General features: G+C 52.8%; 9 protein-coding genes across 9 annotated transcripts; 6 read left to right on the plus strand and 3 right to left on the minus strand.

The window, feature by feature from the left end:
* Positions 1-285: 285 nt before the first annotated feature.
* On the plus strand, positions 286-3,141 carry STEHIDRAFT_166010 (uncharacterized protein; the record flags this gene model as incomplete). The annotated part of the gene is made up of 9 exons (XM_007300736.1): positions 286-859; positions 1,049-1,422; positions 1,532-1,588; positions 1,642-1,742; positions 1,808-1,864; positions 1,962-1,970; positions 2,026-2,099; positions 2,165-2,286; positions 2,353-3,141. The coding sequence occupies exons 1-9, from the start codon at positions 661-663 to the stop codon at positions 3,139-3,141; spliced, it is 1,782 nt and encodes a 593-aa protein (XP_007300798.1). The 5' UTR covers positions 286-660.
* A 417-nt stretch (positions 3,142-3,558) lies between these two features.
* STEHIDRAFT_166011 (uncharacterized protein) lies at positions 3,559-4,207 on the plus strand (the record flags this gene model as incomplete). Its single annotated transcript, XM_007300737.1, has 1 exon — positions 3,559-4,207. One exon carries the CDS (start codon positions 3,559-3,561, stop codon positions 4,204-4,206), a length of 648 nt encoding a protein of 215 aa, XP_007300799.1.
* Positions 4,208-4,487: 280 nt separating this feature from the next.
* Positions 4,488-4,886, plus strand: STEHIDRAFT_153489 (uncharacterized protein; the record flags this gene model as incomplete). Its single annotated transcript, XM_007300738.1, has 1 exon — positions 4,488-4,886. One exon carries the CDS (start codon positions 4,488-4,490, stop codon positions 4,884-4,886), a length of 399 nt encoding a protein of 132 aa, XP_007300800.1.
* Positions 4,887-5,991: 1,105 nt separating this feature from the next.
* Positions 5,992-7,887, plus strand: STEHIDRAFT_50998 (Nucleotidyltransferase; the record flags this gene model as incomplete). Its single annotated transcript, XM_007300367.1, has 5 exons — positions 5,992-6,102; positions 6,304-6,497; positions 6,581-6,751; positions 6,833-7,521; positions 7,613-7,887. 5 exons carry the CDS (start codon positions 5,992-5,994, stop codon positions 7,885-7,887), a joined length of 1,440 nt encoding a protein of 479 aa, XP_007300429.1.
* Positions 7,888-8,866: 979 nt separating this feature from the next.
* Positions 8,867-13,534, plus strand: STEHIDRAFT_118796 (uncharacterized protein). Its single transcript, XM_007300739.1, has 3 exons — positions 8,867-9,191; positions 9,646-12,422; positions 12,490-13,534. Coding segments are annotated over exons 1-3 (3,270 nt in total). The 5' UTR covers positions 8,867-9,189; the 3' UTR covers positions 12,981-13,534.
* STEHIDRAFT_118797 (uncharacterized protein) lies at positions 13,528-15,810 on the minus strand. Its single transcript, XM_007300740.1, has 2 exons — positions 15,656-15,810; positions 13,528-15,591 (listed from the first exon to the last, which is right to left on the minus strand). The coding sequence occupies exons 1-2, from the start codon at positions 15,674-15,676 to the stop codon at positions 13,627-13,629; spliced, it is 1,986 nt and encodes a 661-aa protein (XP_007300802.1). The 5' UTR covers positions 15,677-15,810; the 3' UTR covers positions 13,528-13,626.
* A 1,525-nt stretch (positions 15,811-17,335) lies between these two features.
* STEHIDRAFT_153492 (uncharacterized protein) lies at positions 17,336-17,866 on the minus strand (the record flags this gene model as incomplete). Its single annotated transcript, XM_007300741.1, has 2 exons — positions 17,336-17,347; positions 17,420-17,866. The coding sequence occupies 2 exons, from the start codon at positions 17,864-17,866 to the stop codon at positions 17,336-17,338; spliced, it is 459 nt and encodes a 152-aa protein (XP_007300803.1).
* A 3,718-nt stretch (positions 17,867-21,584) lies between these two features.
* STEHIDRAFT_51293 (uncharacterized protein) lies at positions 21,585-22,001 on the minus strand (the record flags this gene model as incomplete). Its single annotated transcript, XM_007300400.1, has 2 exons — positions 21,585-21,759; positions 21,970-22,001. The coding sequence occupies 2 exons, from the start codon at positions 21,999-22,001 to the stop codon at positions 21,585-21,587; spliced, it is 207 nt and encodes a 68-aa protein (XP_007300462.1).
* A 194-nt stretch (positions 22,002-22,195) lies between these two features.
* On the plus strand, positions 22,196-24,110 carry STEHIDRAFT_118799 (ras-domain-containing protein). Its single transcript, XM_007300742.1, has 6 exons — positions 22,196-22,400; positions 22,477-22,553; positions 22,665-22,731; positions 22,918-23,019; positions 23,132-23,523; positions 23,653-24,110. The coding sequence occupies exons 1-6, from the start codon at positions 22,355-22,357 to the stop codon at positions 23,743-23,745; spliced, it is 777 nt and encodes a 258-aa protein (XP_007300804.1). The 5' UTR covers positions 22,196-22,354; the 3' UTR covers positions 23,746-24,110.
* The last annotated feature ends 216 nt before the right edge of the window (positions 24,111-24,326 follow it).

Below are 24,326 nucleotides of genomic sequence, written 5' to 3' on the forward strand. Positions count from 1 at the left end.
GATTGATGTCAGATTCTTGTGGAAGTGATAAGGGATACTGATTACTACTGACGTGGCACTCACGGCGCTCGTCTCCGGGTCTCTTCTTCCGAGCTATCATCGACAGCACTTTGCGAGTACACAAGCTCAGCCAAGTACCCTGCTGATGTTGGAGCTCTACTCTGGATCATTTGAGAAAACGAGGACTTCGATAATTTAGCCCAACGGAGGCCACTTGGCCGCTCCCTGTCTCTTACCCCGCTCTGGTAAAGGACTTATCCCCACTTCGCGAGTAAAGCGCTTTTTGTTTTCAACCCTTACTGATCACAGGACTACCCAATACGACGAGCGCAGCATATCATAATGGCTCAAACGAGCTCAAATACATTGGAAAGAACATATGCTCGTCTTCGTTTTCGATCCCGCAGCAGTGCTTGCTATCTATGCCACTGTTCCGTACCCGGCATCACACTCGGCTTGACCGTCAACTTGGGGCTCATCGCATGGATCATATATTTCCACAGGGTCTCAGTATAAAGACCGAACACTAGTGTTCGCCTGTGTGTACTCTCGCGCTTGCCTTTTTTTTTCGACGGGTCTGTTCGTTTGATCCTGTTAGCGCCTGGTTATACCTCCCCCACAGAAAGCCTGGTTTGACGGTTTCTTCTGGACGTCGTTTCTATGCTCACGATGTATGCGGGGAAGTATTTATCTGCTCCTCTGAGCTTGTTCATCTCCTCGGTCTTGTTCTCGGAAGGAGTCGCGTCTCAGAGTACCGTCACGGTTTCCGTATCCTCATCGCTGCCCACCGGACATGCCAACGTCGTGCAAGATAACTTCCTGGGGATCAGTTGGGAATTGAGCTCGTTCGACACATTATGTGAGTCCAGTCCATCCATCCATACATGCCATTTTTCGTCCCTCGGGGTTTAGTCTCCCCCATGTTTCTCCCTGTATCTCCACACACGGGCGTTTACAGCCCACGTCGCCACGGCCTGTTGTATCGCGCATCATGCATACTGACTTGGCATCACCGAAAATATCCCGCTTTATTCGTTCACCTTCACAGGGGGAAAGACAAACTCCACCATCCCAAACGCGATGCAAAACTATCTCTCTAACTTCCGAGCCCGGATCAGTCAACCCCTCCGTATCCGCGTCGGTGGCAACTCCATGGACTCCTCCACCTATGATCCAGACAAAACCGATACCATGCTGACCATCACGGATTCGTCGTACTACAACGACGAGCCCGTCACGTTTGGGCCCGTGTTCTTCGAGGTGCTGAACGAGATGGCGGACAAGGTCGGAGAGATGCAGTTCTTGGTGGGGTTGAGTATGCAGCAGGCGCCGGAGGATGGAGGTGATGATAACGCGTTGCTGTTGGCTAATGCGAGCGAGGCTCTGCTTGGGAGCAGGTTGGACGCGATGTTGCTTGGCAATGTGAGTTTTGCGGTTCTTCTTGTTCTGAAGCGCTACTTGGCATCGAGTGGTATGGTGGAGTGGATTTGAAACTGACGAGCTTGTGTGATTGTGGCGGGTGGGTTTGTAGGAGCCGGACTTGTATGCGAATCATGGAAAACGGGTGACATATGAGATTTCCGACTACGTAGGTTTCTTTCGCTCCAGTTCGATGACCGACTCCTGCTGACTTGCTTGCAGCTTCCGGAAATCGATTATGTGGTGGACAACCTCACTACCGGAACGTACGGCGACCTCAGATCATCAGGATCCATTGGTGGACCGACCATCTGTTGCAACTGGTACAGTTCTTTCTCCTTTCTCCTACACTTCACCTCAATTGACTGACAGATCGTTCGGATCACAGGGAACTGACTGACGTCATAGATGCAGGTCTTGGCAGCTTAGATTATAAATATTATACGTGCGTTTCTCCATTTTTACAGACGTTTGCCGCTCGAGTACATCTTTTCCGCAGCGCTAGTCTATCCGGTTTTCTGACATTTATTGGTCTATAATAGGCTACAACAGTACGTCCACCTCCACGCCTCTCCCTTAAAGACCCTGGCGTGACGTCTTTATCAGCTATCCCGACAATTTCTGCTCAGGCGCCACAGACACTAATACCAATATATCAGCATATCTTACACATACCACTGGTCAGCATAGTCTTCCTTGACCTTCAGTTGTAACTTACTGAACCTTTGTGGTGAACGGCGATTAGTACCTTCATATACCTCCTGGAATTCCGATGGAGTTCTCGCAGCAGCGGAAGCAAATGTCCCCATCCTCATGACCGAGTTCAATACCTGTTCTTGTGGAGGCTCACCGACCATCTCACCAACGGTACGTCCCCTGCGTTCGTTTCCCACATATCTTGCTTCTTAGACATCTTTGTCCAACCTCCAACAGTTCACCGCAACACTCTGGGCAGTCGACGCAGCGCTCTCCTTCGTCTCCTCCAACCTCACCGCAGTCTACCTTCACACCCGCGAAGCCGGCGTGACCTATAACCTCTTCGACCCTCCCACCTCCGGCGACTCCACCGAAACAGGGTGGTACACCTACTCGACCTACTACGCCGCCCTCATGCTCACCGAAGTCGCGTCTCTCAACGGAAGCGTCATCCAGGACCTGAATGTAGAAAACTCAAAAACGAACGCGAGCAGCACGATCGCGGCGTATGCGATTTGGGATTTTAGCGTCGCGACGGACGGATTGGCGAGGAGCGAGATCGATAGCTCGAAAGCGGGGCTGAGTAAGTTCGTGTTTATTAATTATTCGAATACGACGGCGAAGACGTTCGTTATTCCTTCGAACCTTACGGAGACGTCGACGGTCGCGACGAGGTCGTTGGTCGCGCCGCATGTTAATGAGGAGACGGATATTTCGTGGGCGGGACAGACGGTGGGGGATAATGGAGATTTGACGGGAGATCAGACGACGGAGTATCTGGATTGTGGGAACAGTGGGGAGGATGGGTGTGTGATTACTGTGCCTGGGCCGGGCATTGTGCTTGCGCTTTTGGATCCGAATGCGAGTTCGACGGCAGGGTTTTATGTGGGGAATTCGACGATTGCGGGCCTGGAGGGTTATGAATCTTCTGGAGCATTGACTTCTCGGGTGTCGCAGAGTGGTTTGCTGTGGAGTGGGGTGGGAGTTGGTCTTGGTCTTGCGGGGTGGTTTGTTGAGGTGTTGTGAGAGGTTTGGTTGCATGGTTTCTTGTGCATTGCTCTGTACATGGACTAGACATGTTCTCGAAGAATATTCACTGTGTAGCATAATTTATTACATGGGCCGTTATTCAGGAATCTGCTCTTGAACATTCCCCTCGTGCACTTATGTGATTTTTTCGATGGGCCACAGGGGCTATAGCATTCGACGTTAAACGACATGCCCCGTAGAACAAGCCGTTATATCTCGTTGACCTACAGAATACACACCTAAAATCTGTCGGATCACTTGATTGGCCTTCCACCGGATCAGTATAATCACGCGATACAAGTCCCTTTTACTGGGACGCGTTACCTTGCACTTACGCGTTCGTTTCCATATAGTGGTATATAAGATCAGTGGTCAACGAGACTTTCTACTCACCATACCCCACACCAGACAAACATGACTATCACCGAATTCGCTACGCTCAAACTTACCCAATCACCACCCCACACCTTCTCCTCGCCCACCCTCCTCCCACTCTTCACCCGTCTCGCACAGCTGCAAGGAGCTTACTCTTCCCACCCTCTCCTATACTTCCAGCACATCGCTTCTACCTCCGAGTCCGAGAACTCAGATAATACGAAGGATGGAAAGAATGAAAATACGATGTATCTGATCTCAGGTTGGGAAAGCGTGAAGAAGCACGAGGAATGGATAGCCAGCGAGGAGAATCAGGGGTTCTTGAGGGAGTTAGCGAGTTTTGTGGGGATTGAGGGGTTGGTGCATGTTGGGGTTGACTTTGGAGGATTGGAAGAGGATATGGAGGATGTGTTTGGGATCGAGATCGTTGTTAGGGATGCTCAGGCTGGCACGGATGCAGCGTTGAAAGACGGAACCGGGGATGTGAAGGCGATCTGGGAAGGTAGCGGTGGGGATGTGGAGGGGAAGAGCGGAGGAAGGTTGTTTGAGTTTAGAGCATATAATGAGAATGGGTGGAAGGTGGTCACGAGTAAGGGTTTGGAGGAAGAAAATGGGAGGGATAGGACACAGGTTGGCGCCACTGGCATTGAGCGTGCTATGCGGTTGCATGTAGGGCCTTCCAACTAATAAGAGCCGCTCGAATCTACGCAGTATATCATGGAACATGATCCTGCGGGTGAAGCTGAAAACAGCATCGAATCTAAGTATCAGGAAGATTCGCGATGGTGATGGTGGTAGTGCAGGAGGCAAAGGGCCACAACTGACACACGCCACAGTTCAACGGGGAAGGCCGCGGCAGCCGCGGCCTGCACCCACGCGCCGCGCCCTGTCCCTTGACTTCTTTCATTGTCCTACCACATAACACTACTAGACTGCCAACACCGCGATCTGCTTCTGTTTCTACATCGATGTCGAATGCTCCTCTGAATGGCTCGAATGATGTTCCTGCTCCAGCTTCGGATCCCTCCACCTCAACTTTTGTTTCCACCTCCAATATTAACCTGAAAGCACAACCGACGCACAGGTCGAACTCTGACAGAAGAAGGAAAGCCTATTCCGCACCAAGGCCTGGATATCCTGTTGCTCCTGCAGATCTGGCAGCTCTAGAAAAGAAGAAAGAGAGGAACCAAGCGAAGAAGGCTAAGAGGGAGGAGAATAGGAAACGGAAGAAAGCAGCGAGGAAGGCCGCCAAGGTGGCGGCTAAGACGACTAAATCGTCAGCTATTAAGGATGGGATCGCTGCCGAGAAAGAGGGAGAAATGATGGTGGAGGAGTTGGGAGGAGAGATGAAGAGAATGGGCATTTAGGTAATAATAGGAAGGAGAGGGACAAACTTGAAGAATGAGGACGGGACGCCGTGCGGCTGGACATAGGGCCTTTGAGTTAATCCTTTAGCACTTATATAGTAGGTTGTATCATAGAGCTAGTAAGACGGTTGTAACAATTAGTCTTCTAACGGGAAGACCTCTTCATGATTTGGGCCACAACCCGACAATTGAGACACACGCCACGCCACAATCAACGGAAGACAGCCACGTGCTGCCCCGAACGAGATATTTCCTTCTCCCATTCCCGCCACCGATTTACCTTCCGACCACGCACTCCTTCCTCAGCTTGCACTCAGACTCAGAGCTAGTCTCTTTCCTCGAGCATATAGATTTGAGGCACAGGATGGCTCGCTCGACTCCGGTAACGCTCAACGCGTCCCCATCCAACTCAAAACCCACAACTCCCAAAACCTCACGTCCGCCCACTCCCAAACAAGCCGCCAACTTGAGCTCGAGCTCGAACTCGAATATAAAACCCTCACGACCTCCTACACCTAAAAACCCGAGACCACCAACACCTCAATCTGCTTCTGTTACTGCCTCGACGTCAAATGCTGCTCTGAATGGCTCGAACAGCGCTTCTGCTTCTGCTTTGAATTTCTCCGCTTCTACCTCTACCTCTGCTCCTACCTCTACTTCCAATATGAATGCACAACAGACCTCCAATTCATCTTCGAGCCGAAAGCGTAAGGCTTCGGGAAACTCTTCCACTTCATCCCCTCCTACACCCGGACCTGCTACTACTACTGCAGATACAGAGGCTCTGGATAAAGAGACAGAGAGGACGCGCGCGAAGAAGGCGAGGAGGGCAGAGCGGAAACAAGAGAGAGCGGAGGCGAAGAAGGTTGAGGCGGCTGCGAAGTTGGCAGAGGGAGAGGCTGAGATTAAACGATCAAGAGGTGAGAGGAAGAGACGGAGGAAGGAGAAGGAGGAGAGGAAGAGGAATGGGAAGGAGGGTGGGAGAGTAGAAGGGGAAGAGGAGGAAGGCGAGGTTGTGGAGATTGATAGAGATGGAAATGAGATCCAGGTTGTTAGTGCGCCACTTGGGAACGCGAACGGCGAGGGTTCGGGGAGGAATAAGGGGATGGCAAAGACACTGGAGGAGGCGCAGCTGGGAGATGATTTCATTCCATTAACATTTGGAAGCGAGGATGAGCAGGATGCGCAGGATGGGAAGAATAGGAAGGATGAGAAGGTGAACGAGGATCCTTCAAGGTCAAATGGCACACGGTACGATCAGAGCCTGTTGGGTATTGGGGATCTGAAGAAATATACGGAGCGGGATACAGAACGGGAACGGGGTAAAGATAGAGACAAGAATAAAGACAGAGGCAGAGGGCAGGGCAAGGAGAGAGATTGGGACGCGGGTAAAAAGGCGTCTTGGGATCGTGATCAGGATAGGGACACGGGTAAAAAGGCGTCTTGGGATCGCGATGACGACAGGGATAGGGATAGGGATAGAAACAGGAGGGCGAGGTTCGATCCAAACGATGGGTATATGACCAAGAAGGAGCGAATGGATGCTGCGAGCAGGAAGGCGCCTTGGCTTGCGGACGTGGATTGGGAAGGGTGCACAAATGTGGCCCAGCTGTACGTCCATCTATGTTTCATCTCCCTGTTTTTTGTTGCCTGTCTTACATTGAGATGCTGATACGAGTGGGTTGATATTGTAGGTTGCATAGAGAAGTTGATGCATTCGTGAGATATATTTCTCCAACCCCGGTGGAGGATGAGATCCGGTCGCTGGTCGTGCTGCAGATCCAACGATGCATATCGAGTAAATTCCCCGATGCAAAAGTCAGGTCGTTCGGTAGCTACGAGACCAAACTATATCTTCCTCTCGGGTTCGTCCTTTTACTTCCCTCCGTCGCGCAGCAGCGTCTTCTCATCCCAGATCTGACTCTATGTAACCGTGTGCCCTGTAGTGACATCGACCTAGTGATCATTTCGAAATCTATGGCCTACTCCGACCGTGTCACGGTCCTCCACGCCGTCGCAAACACCCTTCGGACAGCAGGTATAACGGACCGCGTGAGCGTGATCGCGAAGGCGAAAGTCCCCATCGTCAAGTTCGTAACGACCTTCGGCCGATTTGCGGTCGATATCTCAATCAATATGTCCAATGGTGTCGAGGCCATCAATATCGTGAACAACTTCCTCAACTCTGCCTCCCTCTCCGGTATCTCAAACCCTACAGCCACCACAACCACCACAACCTCAGGCCCCGACTCCAACGCCCCCACTAACTCGATTACCGCCGCGAGCAACCCAAGCTCGGCCCTCCGCGCCCTCGTCATGATCACCAAAGCCTTCCTCTCTCAACGGTCCATGAACGAAGTCTTCACAGGCGGACTTGGCTCCTACGCCATCATCTGCCTCTGCGTCTCCTTCCTCCAACTGCACCCCAAGATCCGGCGGGGCGAGATCGACCCGTCGAAGAACTTGGGCGTGTTGTGTATGGAGTTCTTCGAGCTTTATGGGATGTATTTTAATTATGAGGAGGTTGGGATCTCGGTTAGGGATGGGGGGACTTATTATTCGAAGAGGGAGAGGGGGTGGGCGGATTGGGGGAATAAGGCGGGGTTGTTGAGTATTGAGGATCCGGCGGACCCGAGTGAGTGTTCTTGATCTGTGTGGAAATTGCGACATGCTGACTGTTAGATGGTGGTGGCCCTTTTTTCCTCATTTGTTGTTGGATTTACTAGGTAACGATATATCGAAGGGATCATTCAATATCGGACGGGTGAGGCAGACGTTTGCGGGCGCACTGAGTATCATGACGGCGGCTGCGCATCAGCATGCTACCGTCCTTTCTGCACGAAGGTCGGGGCGGGCTGTCAACTTGAGGGGATACGAAGATCCAGCGGATATGAGTATCTTGTCGAGCGTGTTGGGCGTCACTCAGGAGGTATGTCTTTCTCCTCCCCACCCCTTTGTTTGCCTTCTGTCTCTCGTGTTTTCGTGTCATGTGGGTGCGTGACTGATGGCTGATGGCGTGGCACAGACGATCAACCGACGCAAGTTGGTGCAAGAGCTATATGAGAAGAGAACGCTGCATAGGCTTCTTAACGTCCAGCCACGAGCGGGCGTCGTCCTACATGATCTCTCGGACGAACCGGAATCCAGCAGGACACCTCTGGCGTCGTCTTCACAGACCGTCGAGCCTGCACCGAAGGACAAAGGCGATACGCACGGGAAGAAAAGAAAACGAGAAGACGAGCCGGGCCCTACAAGGAGGCAGAGTGTGGCAAAAAAGCAAGAAGTGATGGTGGTGGAGGAGGAGGAGGATGAGATGGAGGAGAAGGGTGATGCAGAGGACGAGGAGGAAGAGGAGAGTAGGTATGGGATTCCGCCGAAGAAGAGGAGAAGGACGGCCATTAGTCAGGACGTGCACGATGTGTTCACGTCTGACGAGGACGGTTCAGACGACGAGGACGAAGACGAGAGCTCGGAAGACGAGGCGATGTTGGTTGTGCACACGGGAGAGGACGAGCGCCGTGGGGAAGCTGAGAGCGACAGTGGAAGCACGAGCGATAGTCTGGCTGATGAAGAGATGCAGTATGAAAAGAAAACGGCTGAGGCTGGGAAGGGCCCGGTGAAGATCAACAGGAAGAGAGCATATTGGGCATCGAAGGGGGTTGCTGAGGCAGGGAAGGATAGTCCATGATTTGATGGCCTACTCTTTTCTTTTTTTAATCTCTTTCCCCTTGGGTCAGTCTGTGCCTGTATGGAATCTTTGCTTTGGCGATCTAGTTCATGATATGAACAAAACTGATGAAAGTTGCGTGTTCATCATCGTCCTGAAGCTTGAAGGGGGCGGAAAAGATGAACGTAGTCGAGGCCGGATATGGTGATCCCGTCATGTAATTCGCCACGTGCGGGCACGCGAAACGAGATAGCTTCCGCGTCGAGTTGGCCGTCGTCGACGTCGCTCGCTCATCCCCTTCACCAGGCCCCCCAGCCACCACCGAACTTATCTCCCACACCACCACCACTTTCTTCGTCGTCGCACACGACTAGCTGCACATTGACTTCCACGGCGCTCTTCGCGACAGTCTCACCCTCGTTTTTGAACACCCTACGCTCTCTATTGTTTTCGATTTTCTTGGTCGGCACGAGACGCAGCCAAGTCGCGCCCGAGTCGCGGTTACTTTTGTTAGGAAGGACGTCATTACCGTCGAAGTTTGCCCGCACCATTTGTTTTAGAGGGAGGGTATAAGACAACGAGACGCTGGTCGCTCTTTTTCTGTTTCGTCAACCTTAATTTTGAAGTAGGCTCTCAATGTGCGTTCCCTCTCCTGTTTCGTTTTCTATCCTTGGAGTATACGGGGCAGGGATAGCCTGAGGTCATGGGAGACGCGGTCAGTTTCCCTGGACCACGAACGAGGATCATGAGCGTGTGAGCTCCGTGTACTCTGTGGAGGCTGAGCTTATTACTCTGTCTGGTCAGTCACACACGAAGTGAGGCATGAGACAGTTGGCGAATCCTCTGCTGCCCTCCGACCAAAGTCAATGATCTTCACTACTCGCTGGGTGGAGTACGACTCGCGACGAGTATTCGTACCCATTTTACGTGGCATGTCGAGACTGCGGGCTTTGTACTCCATAAGACCGACGTAGCCGGGGATGAACGACCAATTCATTACTTCCCGTGCCAAGACCTACATTCCACTCACCATATCATATTCCAATTCATTAAAAATCATTGGAAGCGTTTCTAACACTTTCTCTACCACAGGTCTACTTCTCGGGGCCAACCACAGGTTGCCCTCAAAGACCGCATAGCAGCTCTCCAACAACGCAAAGATGGAACCTCAACCTCCACCTCCGCATCCTCCTCCACCATCGCCCCTCTGAAGCCCCAACTAACTGGCCCCGCCGGCTCTGGTCCTCCACGAAATAACCTCCGCGATAAGATCGCTAAATTCGAGGAGAAGGGCGGTACACCCATTCCGCGTGGTTCGTTCGGCATCGGCGCGCCTCCACCTGAAGAAGGCGGGAGAGCGACGAGAAATAGGGAGTTGTATGGGAATAGGGTGTCTGCGCTAGGGAAAGGCCATCTTGGCTTCGTACCGCAAAATCTAGCCACGCAGAACAGGGCCGTTACCGCTCCTACCTCGAATTCCGAAGAGGGTGCGGGTGCGGGTGCGGGTGGAAGACCACAGGCCCGGAAACGATACTCCTCGAGTCTTTCACTAGCTGGAATACCGGACGGAGCTGTTACTAGTCACAGCACCGGTAATATTCCGGAACTGGGAAGCGGGTTGGGACTAGGGTCGGGAGGGGACGATCTCGCGCCTCTGACGCCGGATTATACGGGGGCTTCGACAAAGTCTGCGCCGGCGTGGAGAAGCAATAATAGGAGGAGCGTGATTGATATCATAGGGCAGTATGATGTGATGGATTTCATGACGCAGATCCCGCCGACGCCAACGAGGGGGAGGACGATGTCGATGTCGGACGGAGGATTCTCTTCGCCAGACGGGCCTCGTTCTCCTATCAGTGCTAGTGGAGGGATGGATAATTTGGTCATTGGGCAGGATTTGCCGTTGCATACCCTTATGGAAGACACGCCAACTTCGGCTGGGAGGGGTGTAGCGGAAGAGTTGGAGAAAGCGATAGCGATGGGATCTGAAACTGGGAACTTTGACCCGTCGCCGGTGGTCGTTACGTCGCCCGAAGGCGAAGATGGCTATGCGCAGGAGTCCGTCGTCAAATCGTCTCCTTCGCAGACTTCGTCACTCCCGACACCTCCACCGGATGAAAACTCTGTTTCATTCCCTTCCAATGCATCACCTGAGGTCGTACAGCCCGTTTCACCTCTGTCGCCACCACCACCGTCATCCCCATCGAAATCTTCGTCGCCGTCATTGTCGTCTTCGCCTGAGCCCGTGAAGGACGAACGGTCTGGCTCGAGCTCGACGCTTCGGCTGTCGTCGCCCACTGCCGCTGCCGCATCTCCTGACGAGATCAATCAGAAGTCGACAGACGGGATCGACCTTCCCACGGAGGGCGTGAAGCCTTCAGGACAGGATCTGTCCGTCCAGTCCACAACCTCTCAACCCGAACTATCATCCACACCCGCTAGCGTTTCCACTCTCGCAACGCCCGACATGGCTATTCCACCTCCCGCTCGCGATTCTCAAGACGACGAATCTGAGGCTCAGTTCATCACCATTTCTTCTTCCTCGTCGGTTGCTCAATCACAAGGTCAATTACCGGACACGCCTACCACGGCGACTGCAGCTACATTCAGGCTCCGCTCTGCTCCAACTGCGGCTGCATCTGTCTCAGAGCCCGAAAGATCGAAGACGACGGCTACTCGTACCATCATCCCGCCTCCTCGCACTTCTTCTATGTCGTCGAGCTCCTCCTCTGCCGGCGTCGATTCCCAGTACAACTTCCATTCTCGGGAGACCTCGACTTCGACGTCTTCCTCGGACGCAATCACATCCCCATCGACACCCATAGCGAAGTCTCGTTCGGCCAAGCAAGTTATGGAGGACATGCCGTTCACGCCAACTACAGGCCCCAAGAGTTTCTCCGCCGTCGTTCATCGTAAGACTACGGAGCCCTCTACGACGACGACCACTGCCGCCGCAGCTAAGTCAAGCAGTGCTCCCAACCGCACTAAGAGCACGTCCGACAACGGTCACGCCATCCGCTCCAAACGCAACTTCAAGCATCTCAACAACACCACCGCCGCCACCACGAACGCTAATACCGTTCCCACCGTCGTCGAACCCCCGGCCACGCCGAACGCGAGCGAGCTGCAGGCGTTGTTGAGGGAGTCGGCCATCCTGGAGCAAAGGTTGATGCAAGGCGACTTTTTCGAGCCCGACTTTGGTGGCAGCGACGATTTCGCGTCCGGGCTGGTTTATGGCGGTAGTGGGACGAGCAAGTCCGCGATTGAGCTCTCGAGGTTCAGCTCCGATAGCCAAGCACCCAGGCGTGGACGTGGAGATTCCAACGGGACGCTTGGACAGAAACAAAGGCTCTCCAGCACGCCCGCGCTCTCGTTGCAATACAGTAACGGTGGTGCGAGCGACGAGAGCGCCGTTCCGCCTACTCCTCCGCCCAAGGGCGGGGCGACTCGGAGGTTCCAGAGCTTGAGGAGCGCGCTGAAGACCGGTACATATCCGAGGAATAGCGTCGCGAGCATGAGCGAGGATATGTCTTCGGAGGATTCGATCGTCGTGGCCACGCCGCCTTCGCCGACTTTTGAGTTGGGCATGGGTGGTGGGCCGTCGAGTTTTACGTTCTCGAGGGACCGGTCGCAGAGTCAGAGTCAGGGGTCGATTTCCAGTCATAGTCATGGGAGACCGGCGACAGGTAGTAGTACGAAATCGATCAGGAGCGTGAAGAGTGGGAAGAGTACGAATGGGTTGAGTTTGGGGATGGCTTCGCTCGGTGGGAGTTTCAAGTCGGGTCCTAGGAAAGGAGTGCAGAGGGCAGCGACGTTTGCGGACAGGTTGTTGGGTAAGGGCGGGAGAGGGAAGCGTGGTCAGGATAATGGTATGCGCCCCCATCTTCTTCTTGTCATCTTATCATTCTGATGCTGACCGTCCCTGGTTTCCTGTAGCAGAACAGACCTCTGCCAATACTCTCGAAGTGTCACATGGCACTCCTGTTCGCCACTCCGCCGCCGTTGCCAACGACCGCAACTATTCGCATAGCCCAGGGTCTATCAAGACCTCGGGTGCCACCGCCTCTCTTGCACCTTCTTCACCATCTCGCTCTATGTCGATGATGTCCCTCTCCGCCTCTTCAGCCGCCTCCTCGCCCAACAATACCGCTTCCTTCGAATTCGACCGGGACATCTTCAACGAATTCCCATCTGTGCCGCAGGAGTTACCCACGAGACCCTCTTTGTCTTACGAGGTCCCTGCCTCTGCTCCCGCAACTGGTGTTTTCAGGTCAACCACAATGCCTACAGGGAGGGGTGCTCACCACAAGGCTTCCACGGATCTGGGGTATGTGGACGAGGAGGTGTCCGGAAGGACTAGTCAGTCGACGTCGGTGCCGTGGTTGAAGCTATCGCAGCCGGACAAGGGGCCCACGGATCTCTTGTGAGGTCTGCCTTAAAGTAGAATTGCTGAATCTTGGTTTTCTTTCGTGTTTCATCAGCTTTGTTCTTGTATCTGCAGACTAATGCTGTCAAGCTAGTCATCGTTCTGAATCTTTCCCGTCTACCGTGCGCTCTTTCATTTTCATCTCATGACTACTCGATTTTGTTCCTCTTTTACCGGCTTTTTTCTGGTTGGTCTCACTCACGTCTTGATGCTTGATCTTTGTTTTGTTCCTCTCTATCTTCTGATACGCTACAGTTGGCGTGTTGGCCTCTCTTACAACCTCACCCATCCCTCTCCTTACCAATTTTCCCGTTGCTCGTCTTGCTCTCTCTCTAACTCTACCCCTAGCTATATCTATCCTCACTCCTAACCGATATACCTCCCTTCCTCCCTCTTCCAGACAGACTTACATTTACAACCAAGTACTCATTCAGCTACCTACCTATCGGGGATAACGTACAGTATACTTGCTGTCTTGCACTACTGAATACTGACATGGCGTCGTTGATTCGCATCGCACTCACTACTTACAGTAACATATCTATTGGATCGGACACGATAAACATCTTTCTGATTGCTTCTCCGTGAATCAGTCGTCAGGCCCGGCCTTCTCAATCCCCCAGAAGAAAAGAACAAGAAAGAGACCTTCAAAAACAAACACCCAGTGTATTTCCCTCGTTGCTCCCCACAGAGCTCGCCACCGCGCCCATGATCCACCGGTTCAGCAACACGAGGTGCAGCATATTCGCGTCCGCCGCAAATATCCTCCCATTTTCCAACATCCCCAATGGCACGCCCGAGAGGAACGTCAACGCATCGAGGACCGGCCAGAACCTCGTTATCTTGCACCTCATGAAAAACACGGCCAGACCGGACATCACGCACGAAACTGGTAACGTCGAATAGATCATCCATCTCGTCGGCATCTCGCTACCATCGTTCCAGGTTTGTTCGGAGGTCTGCTGTAGGACGATCGTCGTGAGGATGAGCAAAGAGGTGCCGACGGCGAGTGCGGCGGAGGTGTAGACCACCCAGTCTGGCGTGGCCGTGAAGGAACTGAAGTCGAGCGCGGTGCGGGTTTGGGACTGGAATATCGCACCGAAGACGGCTGCGACGAGTCCGAAGGCGTTGAGGAGCACACCAGGACGGAGGGTGCCCTGACGTGGGGTGGATCGGTTGAAGGTGGCTATGACCATGAGTTCTTTGGATGGCGAACCTGGGAGGTACATTTTCAAGCCTGGCTCTTCAGTATCTGCGGTCTTGCCGTTGAAGACGCTATGTAGGTCGGTGAGACGGCCGACGTAGAGAGAGTTGGCGAGTGCGACGCTGGTCCATACGCCGGCTGAGGTACCGACGGAGAGGAAGTAGCAGATGATGACCTGCCCGACCAGGCCAGCGATGAGGAAGGGGTACGAGGCTCGTCTGTTCGACCCGCCACTAAATACAAGGTCGAAGAATTCGGGTTTGTTCGCGTATGGTTCAATGGCTTGCAGTACTGCCTCTATACGATTCAGGTACCCTTCGTCCGCCGACACGTTTCTCATCCCCCGTCGTCCTGGTAAGTTCTGGATTGTGAGTCGCCCATGATCGAGGAGAGCGCCACCAAGGAATGAAATCCAGAGCGTTTGCCCGACGCTTATGGTGGCAAGTTCGCCTGTGATGGGCCATTCCGGCGTACCGGTAGAGCGTCTGATGTATTGCACGACCCGGTAGTATGCGCCAGCGAGCTCACGTAGTGACGCGGAGGCTTTGGATGCCTCGGGCGAGTACGAATGAAAGTCGATGGAGCAAGCCGGAGCTTCCATGTCGACGTTGTCAAGAGAAAGGGTCCATGGGTCCAGCTCTTCATCTCCATGATGTTGAGCGAGCGCACGAATGGGGCTCTGTGAGTGCGGTCGTCGAACCATGTGAGCGGCTACAACATATAACGCCACTTCCTCGGTGTCCACGTCAACGATGGAGCTCGCGGGCATAGATTTCGTTGAGAACACGACGATATTGTGGGACATGATTCGGACCTCCCAATTACGAAAGACGTGGTAGTCAGCGGCGGCGAAGAGGAGGAAGTCCCTAGCGGAGGGAGACTGATGAGTTACAGGTTTGATCGATGGGGAGAGGGGGACGATGGGCGCAGGGGTGACAAGTCCAATTGAGGTCACTCTCCAGAGGGTATCGTCAATTGGGTCTTCTGACGGGCCGTGTACGACGGGATGAACAACGGCCAGCGTTTTTCGAAGTGCTTCAGCACGAGCCAAATCGGACACTTCCTCAGCACGGATCCAGAAATTGGATTTGCCATACGCAGTGCGTATGCCTGGGACGAAGTGACAGGCTTTGGAGACCCAGTTTACGCGTTGCATGGTCGGAATGGATATTTTTGGAAGACCTGACCAGAGGAACCATCCTATCGATGGATCCATCTCCCATAGCCGCTCTGGAACCGTGCCCAGAGCAGCATAAAGCACGCTCGCGAGGAGCAGGACACCAGATGGCCAAGAGACGATGTCGTTCACAGGTGCTTGTGCTTGAACGGGTCGGAGTACGATCGCGATAACCAGGGTCAATGTTACGGTCATTGAGATGCGCGTCGCCATCCTTGGCTTGCCCCATGTCTGTATCATAGGGGAAAGATGCAAGGTAAGTACAGAGAAACGCAGGAAATGAGGAAGAACGTACCAACTGAAAAGTGGAAGGCATAGCGATTCCTGACCCCAAGCACGCTCTTGCACTTGATAGAGCAGAAGGTCAAGGGTTGGAAATGCGAGAGCAGTGACTGTAGAAGAGAAAGAAGCAGTATCAAAGCGCCCACAGCCTCCTAGCATGGAGCATGTTGTACTTTCCACACAGCAACTTCTTTATGGATATTTGTTGGCAGTGACCGTCAGTGGTCAGGTGTTTGATGGCTTGATGTTGCCCGGGACTCCCTGCGAGTCTGAGGCGATGAAGAGGGGGTTCCATGGCCCAGAAACATCGATATAGATAAGAAGGGTGTGCGAACCAACGGTGGATTTACAATGCACGAGGACATTTGGTAAGTAATACTTTCGGCGTCTATTCGTCAGGGCGCCACACTCGCTTTAAAGGACCACCACCTCACACATCATACATGTAGACGTTGGAAAAATAGATATGGCCATATGATACAAACCAACAAGAAAAAGACTTGTCGTTTCTGCAGAGCGTGAGCAATTCAGGAAGCCGAGCAAAGCATTTCGAGCTCTAACGGCGCCACAACGACAGCATGCTGTGGCACTGTGGCCCATGGGATGCAGGCGAACACCTACGGGATGTTAGCGGCAATGAGGAGCACAAGTCCTCCATGTAATGTTCTCATGGCGAGCTAAAAAGGCCCACCAAACTGCCCAACTTGAGCGAGCCATCCGCAGTGTCCATGAGAAGGTCCATGTCGCCGCTCCCCGAGATACTCTTGACGGCCGACTTCGTGCTCATAAACCCTTACGCTACGTTCACGCTAACCACCTGCTGCTCATTCCTGCCGCGGAATGGCTCCTGTTATAGTGGATCATAAGTATTCCTCCGCGAGCGTGGCCAACCGGCCTCCAAGATTTAGGTTCGAGCACTGGCGCTGGCGGAGGAGTTTTGTGGCGGGCGACCATCGAAACTGAAGGACTAGGCAAGACGATTCCGCAGACGTCGCCAAACAGCCACCAAGATGGACAAAAAGCGCAGAGCTCTATCCCAAGCGCACCAGACATAGGTCATTGTGTACTTATCGAGCTTCTCGAGCTTTTCGAAAAGGTTGATATTTTTTTCGGTGGACGTTCTATAACATGGATGGGAAGACATGTCAGTAAAGGTGGAGCAGGGAAGTTACACAACTGCATTGACATAACAATAGACTGGAATTAGTACGAATTAAATCGACAGGGCCCTACGCCTTACTCTGCTGATATGATAGTCTCCACACAACTCTCATGCCTCGGGATTGTGTAGTTCACCCGTCTACACCTACACGCTTGTCAACGCGAACACGTATGCATCCGTATCATAGACATGTTCTGCTCGTCCGTGTCCTCCATTTGTACATATGACACTACGACCATTTTCGCCAGTTCAAGGCCGAAGGCGGGGAGGATTCGGATGTCGGAGGCTGAGTGCATGCAGACGCTACATGTCTGTATGGATTGAGGACATCAAAGATACAATTTCCATATTGCATGGATCGAGCCAAACAAGACAGATAGAGATAAAAACATCTGTCAGCCGGACTGTGACGAGAGAGGAGCAGGAGAAGGGAGGACGCACCCTGTCGAGCCACAGTGCCAGCATCTTTTGGGTTCTGGACAATCACTCTTGACGTGCTAAGTATATGAAAAAGATCAGTCAACACATAACTTAGGTGACCTCCTGTCCACCACACGAAAACAAAGATTCCAACAAAAAGACACTCACCCCCTTCTGCCCGCAATTAAAACACACTTCCGGCACCTCAGCCACCTCCTTCCCTTCCCCTGCCCCTTCCCCTTGCCCTTCTACTTCGCCCCCAGCAGTAGCGGCAACGACCTCAGCAGCAGTCGGACAGAACTTCGCGACGTGGCCCCTCTGATTACACAAGAAACACTTGACGCGTTTCGGGCGGAATACTTTCTCTCTCCGTGTTCCTCGTCCCTTCGAGTCGGAGTCGGTAGCATTGAGAGATGATGTTACGGTGCCTGTAACTGGGTTCGCGCTTGAGCTTGGATCGAAGGGAGGGGTGCTAGTGCTGGTGCTGGTGGCACTTGGGTATATTTCGTTCGAGGGTGCGGTTGCGTGTGTGGATACGAGCCTGGTGCCAGTGAGGAAGAAAGACGAGGACCATGAAGCGGATGCGGGGACGGTTTGGCGGGTTGGGAGGAGAATAAATCGGGATACTGCGTTGCGAAGCATTTCGGGAGGAAGTGTTAATTATGTGGTCTCTTTTGTAGAAAGCTTAAGGCTTTAACGACCAGATGCTGAGAAGACTGGGTGTAAAAGCCAGAAATCGAACAGCAGACGCACGAGACGGAAGCGCGTCGAGCCATCTCCTTGGCTCTTTCGTGAGCCGATAGACTGGCTCCCGGATTGACACACTTTCCTTGTCCTCTCCGTTTTGGCCTTTCAAACGGGCGTACCAACACTCACGACTGTTCACTACTACAACGGCGAACCTTTATCGTCAGTTGACTACTCACACGAGATTCCTGCCAGAGTAAAAGTGGAGCGAGCAAAGAAGACTTTGATCATATTGTTGAGTCGCGACACTGACACTGGCACAGGCAATGACAAGAAAAGGAGAGCAGGCAAAAAACAGAGAAAGGATGCAAGCGGGCGGGTTACTGTATGAGAATCGTACAACGGAACGGCAGCAGCGATATGTATGTATATGTGCGACGACGACAATCATTTTGGGGGGAACGACACCAACATCAACACCAACACCACGACCACGACCACGACACCATCTTCAACACACACCCGCGAGAGTTGGTATAGGAGGTTTAAGCACCCTCGGTGGCGGCGGCAGCGCCGGCGCCGGGGCAGTCACGAGAGATGTGTCTGTGTAAAGGTAAGGTTAGATCCAAAGCTACGACGGGGGGCGGTGGTGGACGATATGGACTTACCCCTCGGAACCGCAGGTGTAGCAAGCCCTCCTCTGGGGCTGCGGGCAGTCACGGCTGATGTGGCCCTACAAAAAAGAGAGAAAACCCGTCGCATCAGCATCGTTATCAAGTCGCACCCACCCCAGCACACAACACAAAGGTGTTCAAGAAAAAAACACTCACGACACCCGAGCAGTTGTAGCACTTGCTCCCCTGCACACAATCCCTGCTCAAATGTCCCACACCACCACACGTGTAACAGGTCCTCTGCTGTCCACCACCGAACCCAGCACCTCCGCCGTACCCACCGCGGAATCCCCCGCCAGCACCACCAAACCCTCCGGGAGCCTCGGGGCACGCACGGGCGATGTGGCCGACTTTGCCACAGCGGTAGCACTCAGCGCCGGAGGAAGCACCACCGGCGGAGGCACCGAAACCACCAGCACTGCCGCCGTAGCCGCCGGAGGCAGCACCAGCGTTTTCGGGGCAGTCGCGGGACTAGGTATGCAGAGGAAGGATGAAGAAAGGACGGAGGTTAGAGGGGGACGAAGACGGAGGAGGGAAGGAGGATGGACGTACGATGTGACCCTCCTGGCCACACTTGTAGCACGACTTTGCCTTTTGCTCCATCGTGCAGTCACGGGAGACGTGGCCCTCAAGACCACCTAGAATGTCGATGCAAACGAGACATCCAAGAAACACGTCAGAATAAACGAGTTGAGCGGAGAGCAAACCGAGGCGACGCACAGTTGTAGCTGTTGGATGAATCACGAAAGTATTAGAAATGAGCGATTGCCTGGGGCGGCCGAAGCCACATATCGACGGGGACTGACCAAGTAGGGGTACCAGCCTTGGGGCAGTTAGCTGCCTGGTGACCGACTGTGGTGTGATGCGGTGCGATTTTGCATGCACGACATGGTCAATAGCGCCACACATAATTTTACGTTGTATGATCGGCGACAACGATTACGTTCATTGGCGGTTGGCGACCATGACGGGTAGAACGAGGTGAACGAAAACAGCGCAGAACAACGACGACGCACCAACCCCACCCCCCAATCCACGCACGCGGAAGTATTGGGATAAAGGTGAATATATTTTGCAATTGTTTCGTGCACCGACGCACCCGACCCCGCACGAACGAACGACGACCGACGACGACGTACATCGCATCCCCGAGGAGGTATCGACGTATTGAACGCATGTAAAAGAAAAAGAAAGCAACGCGGCCCCGTCAGCACCGCACCACGCACAGAGAAGAAAGGGGTTATCGAGGGATAAATCGAGATAAAACACAGGCGTGACGATGTGGACGTGAAAGGGGTAGGGAATTTGGAGGATGGGGAGATAGATAAGCTCGTGCAGCGTAAGGCTGGTGAAGCGAATTGAAAAAAAAATGTAACGAGTACGATAAGTAGAAGCCAGTGATGACAGGCCATCACAGGCGCCCATGCCCTCGCCCTAACCACGCAACCGCCCTTCAGCACCTATGAGCACCGATAGCCGCGGGGCTTAGCAGTAAGGACCAAAGTCACCACCTATCGAAGGCCGACATCGAGGTGGGATCGACTGTCGGCCAGGCGCAGACAGTGTGGTTTTGCAAGTGGGTAAGGGAAAGGTGTAGAGGAACTGGCTGGAGGCGAACCAACCACAGGCAGTGGCAAAAGCGGGAAGATGGAGTGGAAAAACGACGACGACAGACAACACGGAGATTATTACGCACAGCCACCACAGTTGAAGCATCCACGAGCGCCGGCCATTGTAGATTGAGAGTTTTGAAGTCTTGAAAAACGAGGAAGAAAAGGGAGTTTGGAGTCAGAGAGGGGAGGAGATGATGGTGGTAAGAAGGAAAGAGAGGATGTGGTGATCACAAGGATGGAGATCCCGCTTTTATAAGGCGCGCAGAGCAGCAGACTCGGAGCTGATATCACCGCCACCCTCGATGAGAATCTAGGAATCAGACGTCGACGGCGAGGTCTGCCTGCAGGCGATCCACGCGACCATCTCGTGCTGATGCCGGGCACATTTAGAATAATTCACTCACAAAAGGGGACTGAAAGACGGACTTCTTGTCGATGAGGGAAACGTCGAGGACGGGATGGGTGATGGTGAGGTCGAGGATGGGAGAGAAGAAAAAAAAAGGACGTGCCGATGACTGATAAGTGCGCCACGTGCAGGCCCCATTCCGGCCATGTGTGCGGCTTTTGGACCCAATCTGCCCTCATTTGGGACAGATGGCCGTCGTGGCCGAGGGACGGGTGGCGGGGAAGTCGAAAAAGAATTTATGTGGCGTCCACAACGAATCACGATATATCCATTCAACCTAGCGTTCACCAGCCATTCATATATTCGACCACGATGTTGCCTCACCCGTAAGCTCAGAGACACACGAGTCGGATTGCATAAGAAGACGGCGGTGAGGTGACGAGATGATTATTGGCGGCATCCATATTAGCAGGGTGATAGACGCTAGTAAAGCTTATACGGATGTTCGTGTCTAAAGCGGTAACCAGCCTTGCGAGGAAGATTGGGTAAGGAAATGTGAAGGAAGGAAATCACAGAGGGGCCCACCCGCAGAAATATATATACGTTTTGTGTGACTGAAGCGGTCTTCGGGAGTACCTAGGCAGTCATTCAAAGGACCTCTCTTACACCCCTTCTCATTGTGGAGGTACATACCGCACAGTCACCCGAGGCAAAAGATGTCGGAATAGGACAGTTGTTGTTGTACCACGGAATCATGCCCTCCGACTCAAAAGTACTCACTCAGACAGATTTCTTCACTGATATCGTTAGACGCTTGCGTGGGCACTCCAGAGTCAAAACTTGAGGGTAGATCTGTCGAGAAAGTGTGCCGCCCATAGAGGAGGAAGGATTGTCGAATTTTATGTCGCGATCTAGGTATTAACCTCCCAGTCTACGCTCCCATCCACCAGCTCAACTACTCTCAAACTGCGGCCGACTTCTTAGGGGCCTCGTCCTCTACAGGGTTCAACACGACCTAGAATGAAACACAGTCTCCAAAGTCAGTAAACACGTCTAGTATGAAAGGGATGAAGACGTACCTGCTCGCCACCCTTCCCATCCTCCCAGTGTTGGTAACGAAGAGCGGTCAAGCCACGCTTCTCGGCGACGACGCGCTCTGACTCATTGAGGGAGTTGCGCACAGCGCGAGCGGAGATCTGGGAGTATTTGTTGAAGCTTTTTTTCGTATTTCATTTGATTGCATGCACGAAGATGTATTCCAGTAGTTTTGTGGTGGTTGTGCAGAGATATGTTGAAATTAGTGGATGGACCGGCGAGCGAGGAAAGTTCGAAGGGAGAAGTTGAGAGGATGTTAGGGGATGGAAAACGTCAGTATTCCATTTCACTTTCCTTATTTATTCGGAAACACAAAGAAACCAGACATACGTGAAAAATTGACGCCAAGTAGCAGCAGACATGGTGAATACAGTGAAGGTATCGTTGCCTTTGACTTGGACAGCGAGAACAGCGTAGGGATGAAGCCGGGACGAGGTCCGCCGGTGTTCGGCAAAGGCCGACCGGCCGAGGCTGGCGTCCCCGGGGAGGTCCGCGCGACGTCACCGGGTGAGTCGTCGGTGGCGCACGCTGCAACACCTTGCAACACGGCCTGTTCGTTTCCATCACTGCAACAAGGCTTCTCACTTGCTTCTCACTCTCTAACTATTACCTCGTTTGACTCGAAATTCTGCTGTATAAACTACAACACATCCTCTAGATTGCTGTCGAAGATAACTTGACGATAGAGTATAAGCATCCTCGAGACCATCTAGACATGTCTGGCATAACTTGGCACTACGTTCTCAAGTTCATCATCACAGGTGCGTTGCTCTCTCATTCTCATCTCCTCTCAGCTCACTGACCTTTCCAATCTGCACCACTTCCAAACGTTCACAGGCGATGCAGCAGTTGGCAAATCGTCTCTACTTGTTCGTCTCACAGATCAACGTTTCCTGGCCAATCCAGACCCCACAGTACGTCCCTCCGCTTCTACATATCTCTCCATTTCCACCACAGCTATTCCAGGCATCATAAACGAACTGACGGAAGATTGGTTGCCTCTTGTGTGGACATGGCGTATACAGTTAGGTGTCGAATTTGGGTCTAAGCTTATTACGATACCAGAAGAGAATAAGGTCGTGAAACTGCAATGTGCGTCGTGAGCATATCCCTCTTTCCCGGTCTTCATGGCAGGAAGTGTCTGATTCTGATCGAATCTTTAAATCATTTGCGTATCCCGGACATCTGCGTTTAACCTCTCCCACAAATATCTACAACCTACCCTCTCGATGCATAACTACTCATGACGGACGAACCACGACCGCTCACCGTCTACAGGCTGGGACACAGCAGGGACCGAATCCTTCCGTTCAATAACACGCTCATACTACCGGGGAGCTGCAGGCTGCTTACTCGTTTACGACATCACATCACGGCAAAGTAAGTTCTCAGTTGACTTTCTCCTTCCCCTCCTTCTTCATTATCCTGTTCACCTCTTACGCATGATCGGATATGTTGACACTTACGCTCCCTGTGTTGTGCTATGCTGTAGGCTTCCTGAATGCACGAACGTGGCTCGAAGACGTCCGGAAACATGCAGATCCACATCTTACCTGTATCCTCGTCGGGAACAAATCTGATCTCTGTCCACCATCTTCATCCTCGTCGCCGTCCCAATCCTCATCATCCCCGCAAACACAAACGTCATCACAACCCTCCTCAACAACAACACCGACACCCACGACAGCTCCATCAAGATCAATAACCCCAACATCTTCGAGGCGACAAGTTAGCGTAGAGGAGGCCCAGCTCTGGGCGCAAGAAGAGGGCCTTTTGTTCGTCGAGGCGAGCGCGAAGAACGGGGAGAATGTGGAGAAGGCGTTCGAGGAGGCTTGTAGAGATATTTTGAGCAAGATTAGGAGGGGGGTGTTCGATGATGAGCGGGTACGTATTATTCCTCGCCTATCACCTCACCATCTCCCATATCCTCTGCTCTACTTCATTGATCTCATTGAACCTCGACTTGGTGTCATGGAACATGGAGACTGACGTGTGAATTTTTGCTGTGCGCAGAGTCCGGGTGTGAAGTTGTCGAAACCGAACGCGAGTGCCTCTGGAGGTGTCGCGTTAGACGGCCAGGCCAAAGGCTCGTGCTGTGGCACATAGTCTCCCGTTCCTATCTCCTATCTCCCATCTTCTTCACCCTTTCCCTCTATCCATATGGTGTTATACTGCTATTTTACTGGTTTGGTGGAGTTTCTTTTTAGTTGGGGGCTGTAAGTTATTTTAATTTCTCCTGGGAACACTCGGAGACCATCGTTGTCAACCATTCTTATTATTCGTCTTCGTCTACGCTTTTCTCTTTCTTTGAAGTATAGTTCATCGGTGGTGTTGCTTTGTTACGTGCTAACATGTACATGTGTGTTGGTGCTGTGTTGTAAGTGCGTACGATAATTAATAACGTGGAAGGCCGTGTTTACTGTATGTAATAAGGCTGTTGATGGGTGTCAATGGGTTTTGTCGATTTAGACCAGTGCGATTTTACATGTATTGATTCGAGGGGGGAGGGGTACAGAAGTACACAAGCTCAATAGTCTCTTTGCGGCGCGTTGGGTCGGTAAAGCGGTGAATAATCGACGCTGCCGAACGTTGACTCAAGGTGACCATTTGTTGAGTGCGGGATTGACTCGAATATTGGAGTTTTCGGTCCCGGAACCGTCTCTGGTGGTTGACGAGTCCTGGCACCA

The sequence above is a fragment of the Stereum hirsutum genome (assembly GCF_000264905.1).
Source record: "Stereum hirsutum FP-91666 SS1 unplaced genomic scaffold STEHIscaffold_3, whole genome shotgun sequence".
NCBI classification, from domain to species: Eukaryota; Fungi; Basidiomycota; class Agaricomycetes; order Russulales; family Stereaceae; genus Stereum; species Stereum hirsutum.

Bases quoted from the DNA above. Each gene is read 5' to 3' on its own strand.
- STEHIDRAFT_118796 (XM_007300739.1), top strand. The intron at 12,423-12,489 runs GTATGCGCCCCC...GGTTTCCTGTAG, and splicing joins GAAGCGTGGTCAGGATAATG to CAGAACAGACCTCTGCCAAT.
- STEHIDRAFT_118797 (XM_007300740.1), bottom strand. From the start codon at position 15,676: ATGCCTTCCACTTTTCAGTTG. The intron at 15,592-15,655 runs GTACGTTCTTCC...CCTATGATACAG, and splicing joins TGCCTTCCACTTTTCAGTTG to ACATGGGGCAAGCCAAGGAT.
- STEHIDRAFT_118799 (XM_007300742.1), top strand. From the start codon at position 22,355: ATGTCTGGCATAACTTGGCACTACGTTCTCAAGTTCATCATCACAG. The intron at 22,401-22,476 runs GTGCGTTGCTCT...AAACGTTCACAG, and splicing joins TCTCAAGTTCATCATCACAG to GCGATGCAGCAGTTGGCAAA. The intron at 22,554-22,664 runs GTACGTCCCTCC...TGGCGTATACAG, and splicing joins TGGCCAATCCAGACCCCACA to TTAGGTGTCGAATTTGGGTC.